Genomic DNA, 14,863 nt, shown 5'->3' with positions numbered 1-14,863 from the left:
CTCCTGTTGGCCAAGAGAGCAGCCAAATATGAAAGTTGCAGGGCCTGGTTTTTACTGGGAAAAACAGATGTGGGAGAAAGCTCCTGTCCAGGTGAAGGAATTAGCTCAGGAGCCATCTGCTGTTTATCAGCCATGACAGAGAGTGCCACCTCCAGAGGTCCTCTGGAGACAAGAGGATTGGTTTGGTGGATTCCCAAGAGATCAGGATTTTGCTGGAACTGACACACACATTTCACAGATCCCCAGCCCCTGGGTCTTGTGCTGTGTGGGACTGGTCCCAAGTTCCAGTATAATGGTTCTACTGAGATATTTTAAGGGTATTGTTTCAGTGTTTTTGTCTTGACAATGTTTAAAGAGAGAGGCTAATGATGAGTTACTCTTCTCCCAAGCACGTACTCTGCCAGCACTTAATTAAAAACTACATTTCCATCTAGGAAAGCGTCACTTGGGGTGTAGTGTGGCTGCCTCTTGACTCAAAGTGCAGGAGCAGGAGGTGCCACAGCATCTTTGGCTGGGGGGGGGTGGGATGCTGACTGCTGTGGGGCTTGCTCAGCCTGGCCCAGAGCACAAGCAGAGGCTGTTTCTCGTGTTGGTTGGGCTCTCTTGTGCAAAAACTGCAGGGTGGAGGGGCAGGACATGCCCTGGCGATCCTGCAGGAATCTACTTTAAAAGTGAATTCCCAGTAAAAACTAAGAAATAAATGTGGGCAGCTGAACAAAATAATTTAAAAGTTGTATCATCACAAATGGGATGGCTTGTGTAAGAATTTGGCAGAAGAAACAAATGACCTGAAGTGCTGAGGACAAAGGCATGGCCTGCATTATCAGACTGACTGTGTGATTCTGTACAGCCTCCTTGGGGGAAAAACACCCTGCCCCACCTGGAGACCAACTTTAAGGTGCTGGGCAGGAGATCACTGATGGGGATATGCATCCTAAAGCTTGGAAATTTAGGTTGTTTTAAAAGCAGTTTATCAGAAGACCTTAAGCAAGAGCAAGCATCTGGAGCTGCTCAGGTGGGAGAGGGCACTAGTACAGCAATGGGACAGGGCTCTTATGTTTTTAATCAAAACATTGCTAAGGTTCAATACTATTTCTGCCTGCCCTCTCTCACAATGACAAATGCACTAGAAATGTTGCACTCACTGCCTAATTTAGTAAAAGCCTGGCTGTGCCAGGGAAGAGCCTTGGCCCTGGGATAGTTCAGGTGCTGTGGTGCTGTCCTGGATGGACAGAGCTGGAGGTGTCTCTCTCTGCTTTCCAGGTGATCCGCTCTGCTGCTGACTGGTCTGCTGGCATCAAATACCACGAGGAGTCCATCCACAAAGCCTACATCAGCGTGATAGAGAACAGCAAGCACTACATCTACATAGAGGTCAGTGGCAGGAGGGGGGGCAGGAGTGGTCCTGATGCTCTGGGCATGGCTTGCAGCCATCTGGAGGGTAATTACCTCTTGAGCTTTGGCCCTCAGTTTTTAGGCATTTAGACAGATCCTTTACCTTCAGTGGTCTTCAGGCTGTGTACCCTGACAGCCATCTGACCACGAGGTGGAAAAAAGTAGACTTCTCCTTTATAAGGCTCTTTGCAAAATTGCCAGCAGCTTTCATGGCCTGTGCAATAGCCTCCCTGTCCCCTCTGTGGCTTTGCAGTGTCCCTTGTGCATGCCCAAACCTCCCACTCACAGGGCAGCTCTTCATCCACAGAGCCTTCAGCTGCAGCAATCTCTTGTGTCAGAGTGACACTCAGTGCTGGCTGAATGGAGATGCTTTTTCTCCTCTTTTATTTTTTCCTTAGGCTCTTGTTAGGTTGCTCTTTACATGACCTTTCTGAGGAGTGTGATTAATAAGGACTAATTCATTGCCTAAGCAAGCACAGACACACATATCATTTAATCATAATTTCAAAAAGCTCCACTCCAGTGGCACACAAACCCAGCTATCTTTAGTTGTTCTTGGTCTGAAGTAAAGCATGCAAATACTTTGGTTTGGTTGCTGGCAGTGTCTGACAGTAGTTTATCTTGCTTTTCCTGCAGAACCAGTTTTTTATTAGCTGTGCTGATGACAAAGTTGTCTGGAACAAGATTGGTGATGCGATTGCTCAGAGGATTCTTAAAGCTCACAGGTAACCTGTTCTTATTGAGGCAGGAGAGCTCTTCAGGTGCATTTCCATGGTGTGGTGCAAAAAAATAATCCCTCAGTGGCCACAGCTGGACAGTAGCTGTGCCAACACAGAACTGACAGGGTTGAGCATCTGCATTTGCACCAGTGAGACTCCTGAGTGGTTTCTTTGCATCCAGAAAGTGATTTTCTGGACTTGCCCCAATGTAAATGTATTTTTAACTACAGAGCTTGTTTAAAGGCAAGTCCTTTGTGCTCTGGTTCAGTGACACCTTTGCTCCACTGCCAATTTGCCTTGAGCTGGGTGGTCAGGCAATTCCATGGGTGGGAAGCATGAACTGGGATTTGTGGTTTATTTAAATCAGCTAGAGAGGAGCGGCTTCAAACTGGGGAAGCAAACACATTTTGAGGATTTGACTGCAGGGTTCTGCTATTGTTTGAACAACTTTTCTGGTACATGCTGGAGGGTGTTCACCACCTCCAGTCTTTGCAAGGGGACCGTTGTTTGTTCCTGGATGGATTGAATCCAGGTTTTAGACCCTCCTTCAGCACACCTGACCCTGTGCTAACATTAATGCCACAGGTAGTGGCTTGTCTTCACTTTGATCCTGGGCAGCCTTGCTTAGGGCTGCTCCCCTGGAGTCTCTTTGAGACATACATTTCATAGTTTAAAACTGTACCCTGCTCCAGCTGGGCTGAAATGCAGAAAACTTTCTAAACTTTTCCCTTTCATCTCTCATGGGCTTTTTCACCACACACGGAGATGGTTTTTTGCATGGATTATTTTTTCCATATTGTAGTTGTCCAGAACTCTGCAATGCCCTGCTTTTCCAGAAGTTCTCTCTCTAAGGTTGCAGGAATTTTGTTCTTTTTTGCACTTGAGCTTGGAAATTCCCACTTAGATAAAGGTACACAACCTGAGACAGCCACCAGAGTGCAGGAAATGTCTGCAAGGCCACAGGAGCTGCCCTGGGTCAGGCTTTGTTCAGGGCACTGTGGAGAGACTAAAAGTCTATCACAAAAGGGGGTCACACAGATTCTTAGTGACCCATTTCCAGATATGATGCTCACTTCTGTATTACTCTAATTGTATGCCAGTGTTGTGCTGGGTTGATGTTGGCAATTCCTAATGGAATATAAGTTTCAAATTCTGCATTACCAAAGATTAAAAGTAAATTCAGACCTAAATGGTTTGTATCATAATGCTGATTTTCCAAACTGCCCCAGGAGAACAGCATTTAATTATAAATTAAGGTCTGTAGTGAGCTTGTATACTTCTCACTCTTCTAGACTAAATATTTTCTACTGATGTTATTAATAATGTTCTTTTCTTGGTTTCCTCTTTTTTTTTTTTATGGGTGGCTCTCTAAGCAGTTTGGTAAACACTGTCCTTATACAAACAAGCTGCTTTCTGGGGAATGCTTTTGTTGGTAGACCTTTCTCATGATTCAAACAGACTTGGTTTCACAGTCTCTTGTGTCTGGGTAAGGCCTCATTAACAATTCCTGAGCTCTGCTGCTGAACCAGAGCCAGTCTGCAGTGCCCAGCACAGCTGGAAGGAAGTGCTGGTTGAAATGAGACACACAGGTCTCACTGTCTCCCTCCCAGCTCAGATGGGACCCCAGTGCTTCACAATTCCCGCACCCCTAAATTCACAGGCATACTTTGCCCGAGGAAGGAGTGCTGCTAGCAAAAACTGCAGACTGGCTTATCCTCAGAGTGCTGCTGGAATGGTTTTGTGCTGATTAAACTGTGTTTGCCATCTAGTGGCAGCATCCTTCCATGGAGCATCATCCTGGTCCTCCTCCAGGGCACAAAACAGCGAATTCCCAGCACCCAGGGGCACCTGGAGAGTGCTCTCAGAGCAGATGCACCTGGCATTTGTCAGCAGAGGAAACCCAAAGGGAGCTTTGAGAAAAGCCCCAGGCAGTGCCACAATAATAGCTTTTGTTCTGAATGGGGTCAGGATTAGGGTATGGATTAGTTTGGAGAACTCTGGAACTGATTTTTGGGTGCTGTGGTGTGTCAAGGATATATTTGCCTTCCCCTAGTGACCAATGTTTTGCTTGTGCCCTGAATTTTTCCACCTTTTGTGGTGTTTCTGGCTTCTGAAAACCAGGAGGCAGTGGGAATGTTGGGTTAGGTTTTGGGTGTCTGCCTGTGACAGCTCTGTAGGCTTTGCTCTGCCAGGCAGCTGTCCCCACCAGCCTGCACCAGCATCAGTGTGCCTGGCCTATTGGGGTGCTCAAACTAACTTCTGTAGCGGCAGACAAAATCTGAAAAATTCTTAGCCTGCCCCTGAATTTCAGTAAAAATGTGTTTCTTTTCATTTAGCTTCTTTTGTTGTTTGCTGAGAGTAAATGATTCCCTCTGCTCCTGAAGGAGCACTCAGAGCAGCACTGATGGCAGGTGATGATTTCCTGAAACTGGAAATCATCAGAAACTGCTCCCTTAAAATCTGTGTGGTGGCCTAGGATGGGAACCAACTCAGTCATCTGGGGGGAAGTGAACCCGAGGGGACTTCACCTTGTGTGCAGCTGTGCCTTGTGCAGGCTGCTGTGACCCTCCCAGGCTGATTGTCCCCCTGAGCACTGTCTGTTCCTCAGGGAGAACAAGCGCTTCCGAGTGTACGTGGTGATCCCGCTGCTGCCCGGCTTTGAAGGGGACATCTCCACGGGCGGGGGCAACGCGCTGCAGGCCATCATGCACTTCAACTACAGGTACCTCAGCCAGCCTCTCACACCCCTGCACGCCTCCCCTGCTGCTGGGGGACCCCAGCCCCTCCTGCCATCAGTGGGACCAGCGTGCACAGAGCTTTGGGCAACCTGGTCTTGGGGAAGGTGTCCCCACTCATGGCAGGGGCATGGAGCTAGATGAGCTTTAAGGCTCCACCAACCCAAACCATTTTATGATTTGTTTTCCACTTAGGTGATTAAATCAGACTTGCTGACCTAGATTTATCTCCAAATCTGCCTTTTTGGCCGATACTTGGCCTGGCTCTGCCCGTTGGTCTCATGCAGGCAGTGGCATCTTCCCCAGTGTGATTCCCCTGCTCCAGGATGGGTGTTTTGGTGGGGGGCACTTGCAGCCCAGCAGGTCTCATAGGAAGGACTGAGATGCAGAAGGATAGTCCTTGTGCTGAGAAATGTAGAAGGTAAAATGGCCCGAGATGGTTTTACTGGAAAGCTGCTATGTTATGGTATGGCCGGGGCACAGTCAGTGTGCAGAGACTGCTGCAACCCTCAGAGTGAAATCCCCCCTGTCTCCTGGCCTGCAGGGGTCCTGCTGCACCTCCAGGAGGATGAGTGGGGCAGGGGACACAAGCAGATGGAAAGTAGCACATCCCCCTGACCCTTCTGCCTGAGCTTCCTCCTGCAAGGGCAACCAGAGGAAATTGCCTGTGGGTTGGTTGGTTCTCAGTGGAATTGCAGCTGTGGCTTTTCCAGCTCAGCCATAATCACACAAACTCCCTGACCTGATGGTCTGCATGTGTCAACATTTTTCTTAACATGATTTCACACCCACGCCTAGCACAGGGTGTAGCAGCCCTGCTTGTCACACGTTTACAATCATTGCCACGTGCTCTAGAAGGCAGAGTGCTCCCCAGCTCCTCTGCAGGATGGTATCCTTAGCTCCTTTTGGAACATGAGCAGTGCTTGATGTAGTAACAGTCACTTGGGAAAAGAAGCACCCCGTTTCACCTGCTGTTTGAGAGGCAGCTGTGTTTGTGATTTACCCCACCCAGTTCTGCTCCAGCACAAGCTGCTGTCTGGAGCCACGGGGGTGCTGATGGCTGCCTACCTTCTTTCCAGGACCATGTGCCGAGGGGAAAACTCCATCCTGGGCCAGCTGAAGGCAGAGGGTAAGAACTTTTTTCCTCTCCTCTGTGTTGTTTACTTTGGATGCTGCTGTTTGATGGATCTTAGCACATAATGCAGCACATGCTGCGGGCTCGTGGGGCTGAGAGTGACCTCCTCCTTGCCTGTCCTCCCATGGCGAGCTCTGTCAGGTTGCACAAGCCATGGCCACTTGTCAGAATTCAGACCTGACTGCAGCCCTGATCCAGAGGAGGGGAGCACCCCAGGGAGGAGCACGGCACAATTGCAGCTGCTCAGGATTGTGTTATTTGGAAAATGTCCTGAGCGGGGTCACGCTTCTGGGAGCGATGAGTGCTCAGCCTTCCCCGCAGATCCCACACAGGGTTTATTTCTGGCAGTTGTCAGATGTGGAGAGGAAGAACCTGCCGAAGCAGGAGGCTGTTTCCTTGCCATGAGGAATCCTGCTGGAATTTGCTCTGCTGGGAGTTGGAGCACTGTGAAAAGCCACATATCACAAGCACTAGGACCGTGCATAATGCCTCATTTGTTCTAGGTCCTGGTGTAAATCTGAATTGCACAAAGTGCATTAGGACACATTTGCCATACTGACCGTGGATAAAACACCTGCTTCGTCTCCTTTCTGCAGGATCTGCAGAAAAACAGTCTCATGGTCCACCTATTGTGTTGTGCCCAGGAGACTGGAGTAATTTCCCACTGAAGTGGGAGTCTCTGAGCAGCCAGCAGATCAGAGCAGCACAGTTTGCTCACAAGCAAATTTTCAAGTCCATTTAAAAAAACCCCAACAATTTATGTTATCTGTTCATTTATGTTTTACAAGTAAAAAGTGAACCGTTATTCATAGGGGTCTTCATGTAAACAAAGTCTTTTTTTTTTTCCTCTTCCACCTCCCTCATCCCATCAATTTTATTGTCTTTTAATTTTCAGTTGGAGATAAGTGGATAAACTACATATCATTCTGTGGCCTTCGAACATATGCAGAGCTGGAAGGAAAACTGGTCACGGAGCTCATCTATGTGCACAGCAAACTGCTCATTGCTGATGACAACACAGTTATAATCGGTGAGCAGGGGCTCCCAGGAGGGGTTTGGGGCACTGGCTGACACCTGGATCAATCCCTTCCCATCCCCATGCACAGTGCAGGCTGCAGTGCCATGGACTTTTCTGTGTTGTCATTTATTTCCTGAGAAATATTTTGCTGTTTAAAAAAAAAACCAAACCCATAAATTCATCAAGAGGGCAGAAAGGATTCAGAGGGCTGTCATTTCATTTGTTTTTCTAAAATCTTTTAAATCTGTGTGTAACCGTGAAGAGAATCCCAGTGCAGGGAATATTGTCCATCTGTCTTGTATCAAACTCTGCTCTAGCAGGAAGACTTGTGAGACTTGTCATCTGTTCCTGGAAGAACAGAATGTGCTGTAAAATTTGGAAGGTTTGGACAACATGTGTCATGTATCAGCTCCATTTCCTAAGAATGGGACAATATGCTATAGGGAATAATAGATATCATTTCATCCTCTTCTCTTACCACATTTATTATGAGAACATGAAGCAAAGAGTTCAGGCTCAGAGCTCTAAACTGCAGCAGAATTTCAGCCTGTTTCTTTAAAGAAGCCCTTTTTGAGCTGTTATATCAGCAGTAAAAACTTTGCCAATGAATACCTTAATACCAGAATTTACAAGACTCAAAATATTTCCTCCCTTCAAAGCAGTGGTCTCGGATGCCCTGTGGTGAGGTTTGCTCCTCTGTCACCTTCTCAGGGGCCATATCCTGTCTCCAGTGGCTCTGAGGTGGTTTGATATCACAGCAGGTGTTGTGTTCTTCCTGCTGGGATGGTCTGGGGGACCTGAGGCAGCTCTTAGTTTTCATTTTCTGTAACTGTAAACTTGAGGGTAGATTTTTATACAGCCTGTGCATCTCTGCTGCCTGGTGAGGGGATGGGAAATCATCCCTTTTCCACAGAGGAGAGAGTGCATGGAAATTAAGTGCTCATGGAGCTACTGGGCTGGAGCATGGGGTGAAAGGACACAGAGGCACTTAGCTGGTTTTTCCTCTGGAGGTGTTGGCTCCCCTGGAGTTAATCCAGTTCCTGGGAAGGCTCAGTGTCTAACTGCAGCCTGGGGGTCTCTTACAGCTGTGTCTGGAGATTTTTTATTGTTGTTTTGGTAATTTCTGCAGATTAATGACCTGGTTATGCCTATCCTTCCCTGAATCTTGGAGCCAACAGCTGCAAGCAAACAGTGTTCCCCCCTGCCCTGCTTTCTGCTGTCTGTGTAGGACAGAGAAACCTGTTTGGGGGAACAAAGCCTCAGCTGGTCTTGAGCATTCCCCCCTGAATGGCACAGCAGCCTGGTCTAGTGGAAAGTTTCCCTAATGATGGCAGGGAGGTTAAAAGGAGAGGAGCTTGAAAGTCTTTTCCAAGCCAAACCATTCTGTGATTTACCCACAGAGCTCATCCTGCCTCAGGTCACTGGGTATCCAAACTAAAAGCAGTTCAGACCTTTGAAAGCTGTGGCTCCTTCAGCAGAAGCATCTGGGAAGTTGCAGAAAGAACAAATTTTGAAAATGTTGGCCTGGGCTTGGCTGTGATTTAATTTTCTTCCGTTAAGCCTACAAAAATTAGTTGGGTTTTTTTCTCTCTTCCCCAGCTCCTCTCATAGTCTGTGTTTCCACAAGGAAGCCCCCTGGGCTTACCTAGAAACAGAGGCTAGACAAAGTTAAAAAGATAAAAGCAGATATATTTATTGAAGGGCCTTCAGGTACATTAAGGCTCCCAAGGGGCCACAACCAAACTGGAAAACGATCATGAGTTTCTCAGACAGATAAAAGTTTGGTCTATTTGCATATTGGGCCAATCCTCCAATTACAACTTCAGGTAATGAAGTTGTAATTGGAGGATATACTCCCAATTTGTTCCCCACCCCAATTCACTTTGGTTTATACTTTTGGGGCCTGAGGCAGACGGTGTCCTTGGTTCTCAGGCTTAGAAGGATCTGACCAAAATGTGGAGAGAGCTTACTAACACTCTGTATGGAGTTCAGAGTTACACACTAATGCAGTACAGGATATGAAAAATATAACAGCCAAAATCTTAATGCATCGGGTTGGGGTTGAAGCCGTGGATGGTTCCCCATGGGGCCGAGGGGTGTGGAGGTCCCCAGGGGTGGCAGGGGGTGATGGAGGCTGTGCAGGAGCACCTGGAGCAGCAGTGAGACATCACCTGTGCCTGTGCTGCCCTGCCCAGGCTCTGCCAACATCAATGACCGCAGCATGCTGGGGAAGAGGGACAGTGAGATGGCCATCATCGTGCAGGACAGCGACACCGTCCCCTCGGTCATGGACGGCCAGGAGTACAGCGCCGGCAGGTTCGCGCAGTCCCTGCGCCTGCGCTGCTTCAGGTGGGCCTGGGGCTGCCTGGCCATGGCACACGGGATACAGCAGGGGTATGGGAGGGCTTGCTCAGGCTCCACCTGCCCCCACAGCCTTTCAAACCAACAGGCTGGCACTGCCTGCCTGGGCTTAGCTCTGCTTGGCCTGGGCTTAGCCCGGGGTTTTGCTGCTGTTTCTGCACACTGCTCCTGTCCGCAGCTTGGTGCCTGGATTTTACAAATTATTTTTGCTCTGGGATTTCACTAGCAGAGCTCATAAACAAGTGGTGTTTCCCCTCCAGATCCCGTTTGCTCACTCTTTCAATCTTGGGTGGCAGTGTCACTTTTTAAAGGAGCTTCTTTGCTGGGAGCAGCCATCTGGCCCACAACATGGCCATTTTTAATTTAAGGCCTTTTTCCTTTTTTCCCCCCCACCATGTTTTCCCATCTGGACAGTTACTGCACAGAAGAAAAGGAGAAAATCAAACAGCTTTAGAGCTGAGAGATTATCACAGGGGATGGGAGTGGGGGGGTGCTGGGAGCACACAGGGTTTGGCAAGTCCCAAGGTAACTTCTTGTCTCCTGGTATTTATCAAGAGTGCTTCAGCCTGTGTGAGCACCCATCCCTTTGTCTTCTCAGGGTTGTCCTTGGTGGCTCCGACCTCAATCCAGAACACCAGGATCCCGTCTGTGACAAATTCTTCAAGGAGGTGTGGATTGCCACAGCAGCTCGGAATGCCACCATCTTTGATAAAGTGAGGAGAACAGCAACTTCCCCCCCTCCTCCATCCCACACAGAGGCAGCAGATGTCAGTGGGAACAGCAACACAGGGAGGGCAAAGAGAGCAGGGCCAGTTCCTGGGGTTGGACCTTCAGAGCTGTTTTGAAGGAATAAGTAATGTCAGATGCAAGAGCTGTGAACAGGAAACTGGAGCTGGTGCGTTCTCAGTGTGGCAGCACCCATGAAGGCAGATCAGATTTCTCCTTGTGTTTGCATCAGCTGTAGCTCCAGTGAATGGCCATGGTGTAGTTACTGCTTGTAATTAGCCACAGGGTAACTGGAGTAGAAGCAAATTTTACTACTGTTTTTTAATGAGCTTTTGCAGTGATCAGAAAAGGCCCTGGAGCTTCCCTCTGCCTGCTCCAGCCTCATCAAGGGCAGGCACATTCCTCTTCCCTCCCTGTTCTCTGGGCTGTTAAATCAGTCACCCCTATCCTGAGGAATTTGCGCTGGATCCTTGGGTCTTTCTCAGGAGCTCTGCCTTGCTGCCTTTTCCCTACACTGACAGGTGACTTCTTCTTTCTGTTTTGATCAGGTGTTTCGATGCCTTCCCAGTGACCAGGTGAATAATTTAACCCAACTGCGTGAATTCATCAACAAGCCCATATTAGCAAATGATGATCCTGTGAAAGCAGCAGAAGAATTGAAAAAGATTCGTGGGTTTTTAGTACAATTCCCCTTTCGTTTTCTGGAGGAAGAGTACTTGCTTCCCTCTGTTGGAACAAAGGAGTCCATGGTACCCATGGAGGTTTGGACTTAAGAAGATGCAGACTGCTTTACCTTTTAAAGTCTTGTTCTCAGGAGAGAAGTTAATGAAAAATATGGGATTTTGGAAAGTTAAAGGAGATTAAAAGCTTCTTCACCAAGGTAATTGAGCCCTCCAGAAGGATTTTTGGTAGAGGAACTTGAAGCAAATCAACACTAGCAGACAAGAGGAGCAGAAAAACTTGGAAATGGTGGCTGATGAGAAGTTTAACTTCTGGAGGAGTTACTGCTTCAGGCATGTTCTGAGCATCTAAAGGATGCAGGCTGCTTCCTATGACAGGAACTGACTCCCAATCGATGTTGTCACCACTGCCAGCTGTGTCCTGTGGTTGTGTTCCTACTGTGATCGTGCTGTGGCTGCACAGGACTCCTGGGCTCTGTGTGCTGCTTCTCAGGCTTTGGTATCTGCACCTTGGCTCGCTGGAGCTCCCCATCTCACCCCTTCCACGTGCCACCAGAGCACATTGTGCAGCCCTGCCACTGTTGGGAAGTGCCATTTGCTGCTGCCTGGGGCTGTCCTGCAGCTTTCTGAGTGTGTTTCACTTCTTAAAGGGAAACAGACTAACAATCCTGTATCAGAATCAGCATTTCGGTCTCTTCATCCCTTTGGGGGAAAAAATCCTTTTCCTATTGCAGCTGGAGCAATCAGCAGCCCTCAGGCTTGGCAGAGGGCAGGCTCCGTGGAGCTGGAGGTGCTGGAGATCACTGGAGTTTGCTGACCTTTGCAGACACAGCACAGCAGCTTGGTCCCACTGGGTGTGACTGTTTTCCTCGGGAGGGGATCAAGGTTCCAACTCAAGCCTGAGGTGTCCAGAGCTGGGGAAAGCCAGGGCACTGCATGTAACAGGACTGAGACTCGAAAGCCAGCATGGTCTGAACCAAGCTCTGCACTCTGCTTGTGTGTTCACCTTGCAGCATATGGGTAGATTTTCATTTCCATCCCTTCCCTCTACTTAAAAGAAAGGAAAGGCCATTAAGCTGACACCATGCTCAGACCAAGCTGGTGTGTGCATTTATAGCTGGGGTGGATGCAAGGGGGAAGGAGAGCAGATGACAAAGCCTTGTCTCTGCTCTGCTTTGTTAGTGAACCAGCCACAACCTTGAGTTCAGTCAGGCAGGACGTGTCTTCCCAAGCAGAGGTAAAACTCAGCATGCACATTCCTGTTTTACATTGCTATAAGAAGGTTTCCAAAGCTCTTTTGCACCTCCCTGTACAGAGAAGCAGCAGTTCAATCCAGCATCCTGGGAAAAACACTACAGTTCCTGGGTTAGGACATCGTGTGGTGGGCACCAGCCTGGTCTTGCCCCATGCTCCATCCTGCAGTGAGGCCATGTCTCCCAGTTCTGTGTCCAGCTCCAACCTGAGGTGTTCCTGGCAGTCTGCAGTGCTGTGTCAGCCACTGGGAAAATGGAGCATTCGGAAACACTTAAGGAGAGTTGGATCTGGAGGAGTGGGAGGCTGAGCTCTTCTGCTGCCCCTGCATCTGGGCATCCCTTCCCCGAGTTATACCTGTGCCCAACACTCCTTGGTCAAAAGGCCCAGTGAACTGGTATTTATTTTATTTCACAGAAGAAGTAATTTTTTTCTTTTCTGGATCTTCCAACAGTTTTTAAACTGGAAAATAATCCCACTGGTCACCTAGCTATCCCCAAAACGTAGCTGGCATGACATTTTAGCTGATTGCCTTCTGTGTTCAGACCTGTGAATAGGTACCAGCTTATTCTGTCCCTGCTGCATCACCCAAATAGGGAACAAACCCCAGATGTTCTTCCAGATCTCAGCCCATTCCTACAGCTTCCACTGTTTCACACTTGTGTTTTGTAGATGCAGTTGCCTTTTATGCTCCTTTCTGGCATCTGTGGTCTGGTTCACCTTTGGGAAGTGCATGTGCAGCATTTTATGTGATTGAGTCCGGGGGGTTGATGGTTTTACCTGGCATGCTGTAAGCACATAAATATCTTCCCTTGACTTTTGTTCCCTTAAGAAAACTGACCCGGGGTCACCCCCTGCAGAGCCAAAGCAATGTGTGCCCTGACCATTTCCAATCGAGAAAGATCAAAGGTGTCCTGTGATTTCACATCAGTGCAGGTTCAGAGCTTTTCTCTCCTGATGTTTTTAGCTGTTTTAGTTTGACTGAAGCTGCTGGCTTTAAACAATTACAGCCTGCCAGAGAATCCTTGTCACTCACACAGATCCATGTTCAGAGTCAGAAAGTGTTCAGCCCCACCACCTATACACTGAACCTTGAAGTGCAACACTCATGTCACCTTCTAAGTGCTCTTATTCTCCTCCTTCTCATATTAGCAAAGGTTTTTATAATTGTTAAATTATCCTTACATTGTCTTTTAAAATGGTAGGTTGCTAATTGTGGTAGGGGCTTCCTGACTCCAGAGGTGTTGACTCCCCCTCTGCCAGGCTGCTTTGGGGAACAACCACTCAGGTTCTGCAATGCTCAGCCCCTGTGATAGCTGCTGGTCCCCAGTGACACAGCAGAGCCATGGAGGGAGAGGTAGTCGACTGATTTGGTATGGAAAGGTGCTAATTAAGAAGGTCTTTCATTACTGAGGCAGCAGACAGGCCTGATGTTGGCTCTCTGTCTGGGAGGAGGTTCCCCTCTGTGGGAACAGAGGCACTGTGCTGAGCATCCCTGCCCTGTGTTGGTGCTAAATTCCTGATACCAGGAGTTTAGGAACATTCAAATGCGAGCAGGGTGTGCAGCCTCAGCACAGTGAGGAGATCCCAGCATCTCCAGGGGCTTGTGGGGCAACCAAGTCCCCTATGGAGCAGCTCTGCTCACCCCAGACAGACAGCAGGGCTGGAGCCACTCTGCTGAAGGCTCTGCTCATTCACAGCCCAGGCTCTGCTGCTTGGAGCTGGCTGCTTGGGCCCTGCCTGCCACAGGTTTGTTTCTTATATTAAGAAGCCTGTGAAGACTTTGAGAGTTGATTTGTGCACCTGAACAATCACTACTTCTTAGTCTGTCATACCAGCGTGGGCTTCAGACTGGAGAAGGTCACCCACGATACCCAGAGCTGGAACAGGTGATGTGCATTCAAGCACTAGCAACCCCAGAAACATCAACTGTTTCTTGTGGCATTTATTTGTTAGAACTATAGGAAATGAGAAATTCTTCCAGGCTCAGACTTTATTTTGTAATTCAACCCGAGTAGAACGCTTCTTTTCCCTTTAATTTATTCTTTAACAGATATCATTTTGAGAACTCACACTCCTTAAATTTTAATAGTCTGATATTTTAAAATATGTGTTTTGTTGTATGGATATTGGACTGGATAAATTTTTCACTGTAAAGTTAATGCATGATTTAAAAAATGAGGGATATAATGTCATTGTTTGCAAGAATTGTACTAAAAACAATTTATAAGAGAACCACTCCAGTGCTCCATGGAAGAGGCAAAGTGCTCAGCTCAGTATCTGGTCTCTTGGTCTCAGTTTGTCCCCTCACTTGGTGAGCTGTGCTGCATTAAACCCCAAACACTCCATTTTCCTTTCTTTTGATCAAGTTTCACAACATGGTTTTGCAATCCTGGTGCTGTCCCTGGGAGAACCTCAGTGCAGGTGTTGCCTGGCTGGGATTCTTCCATGAATAATTTCCAATATTTTTTTCCTTCCAGAGGGAGCATCCCTGTACAACTCTTCCATGAATAATTTCCAATTTTTTTTTTTCCTTCCAGAGGGAGCATCCCTGTACAATCAAGTGCAGATGTGCTGTTGTTATTTCAGTGTAAGGAGCCTTGAACACTTGTAGCAAGGACACTCTGGGGGTTGTGTCTGGGCACAGAGCTGTGCTCATGGGGACACTCCCATGCCAGGATAAGAGAACTGTAGGATAATGCCATTTCCCTCTCCTGCTGCATGCGGAGCCCCAAATCCATGCTGGGCCAGGCTGACCCCTCTCAGCAGCAGCAGAGCCTTTCATGGTGTGCTGGCCAAGAGGAAGAAAACCAGAGGTCTCCAGAGCAGGACATGAGCAGAGT

General features: G+C 48.1%; 1 protein-coding gene across 3 annotated transcripts in view; it reads left to right on the top strand.

Moving 5' to 3' along the window:
* The window catches only part of PLD1 (phospholipase D1), a 61,347-nt gene extending 46,845 nt beyond the window's left edge, over positions 1-14,502 (top strand). For 2 of the 3 annotated variants that reach the window (XM_039713533.1, XM_039713535.1), the window contains 8 exons: positions 1,264-1,374; positions 2,032-2,120; positions 4,723-4,836; positions 5,929-5,978; positions 6,880-7,014; positions 9,198-9,351; positions 9,962-10,076; positions 10,638-10,862. In XM_039713533.1, the coding sequence (XP_039569467.1) occupies positions 1,264-1,374; positions 2,032-2,120; positions 4,723-4,836; positions 5,929-5,978; positions 6,880-7,014; positions 9,198-9,351; positions 9,962-10,076; positions 10,638-10,862 (993 nt within the window). Of the gene's footprint in view, positions 1-1,263; positions 1,375-2,031; positions 2,121-4,722; positions 4,837-5,928; positions 5,979-6,879; positions 7,015-9,197; positions 9,352-9,961; positions 10,077-10,637 lie in introns of all 3 variants that reach the window. The other variant, XM_039713534.1, reaches the window with a different exon arrangement.
* The last annotated feature ends 361 nt before the right edge of the window (positions 14,503-14,863 follow it).

This window comes from Passer montanus, unplaced genomic scaffold, assembly GCF_014805655.1.
Source record: "Passer montanus isolate IOZ18808 unplaced genomic scaffold, ASM1480565v1 scaffold29, whole genome shotgun sequence".
NCBI classification, from domain to species: Eukaryota; Metazoa; Chordata; class Aves; order Passeriformes; family Passeridae; genus Passer; species Passer montanus.
Note: the sequence above shows the minus strand (reverse complement) of the source record. Positions and strands in the feature narration are given on the sequence as shown.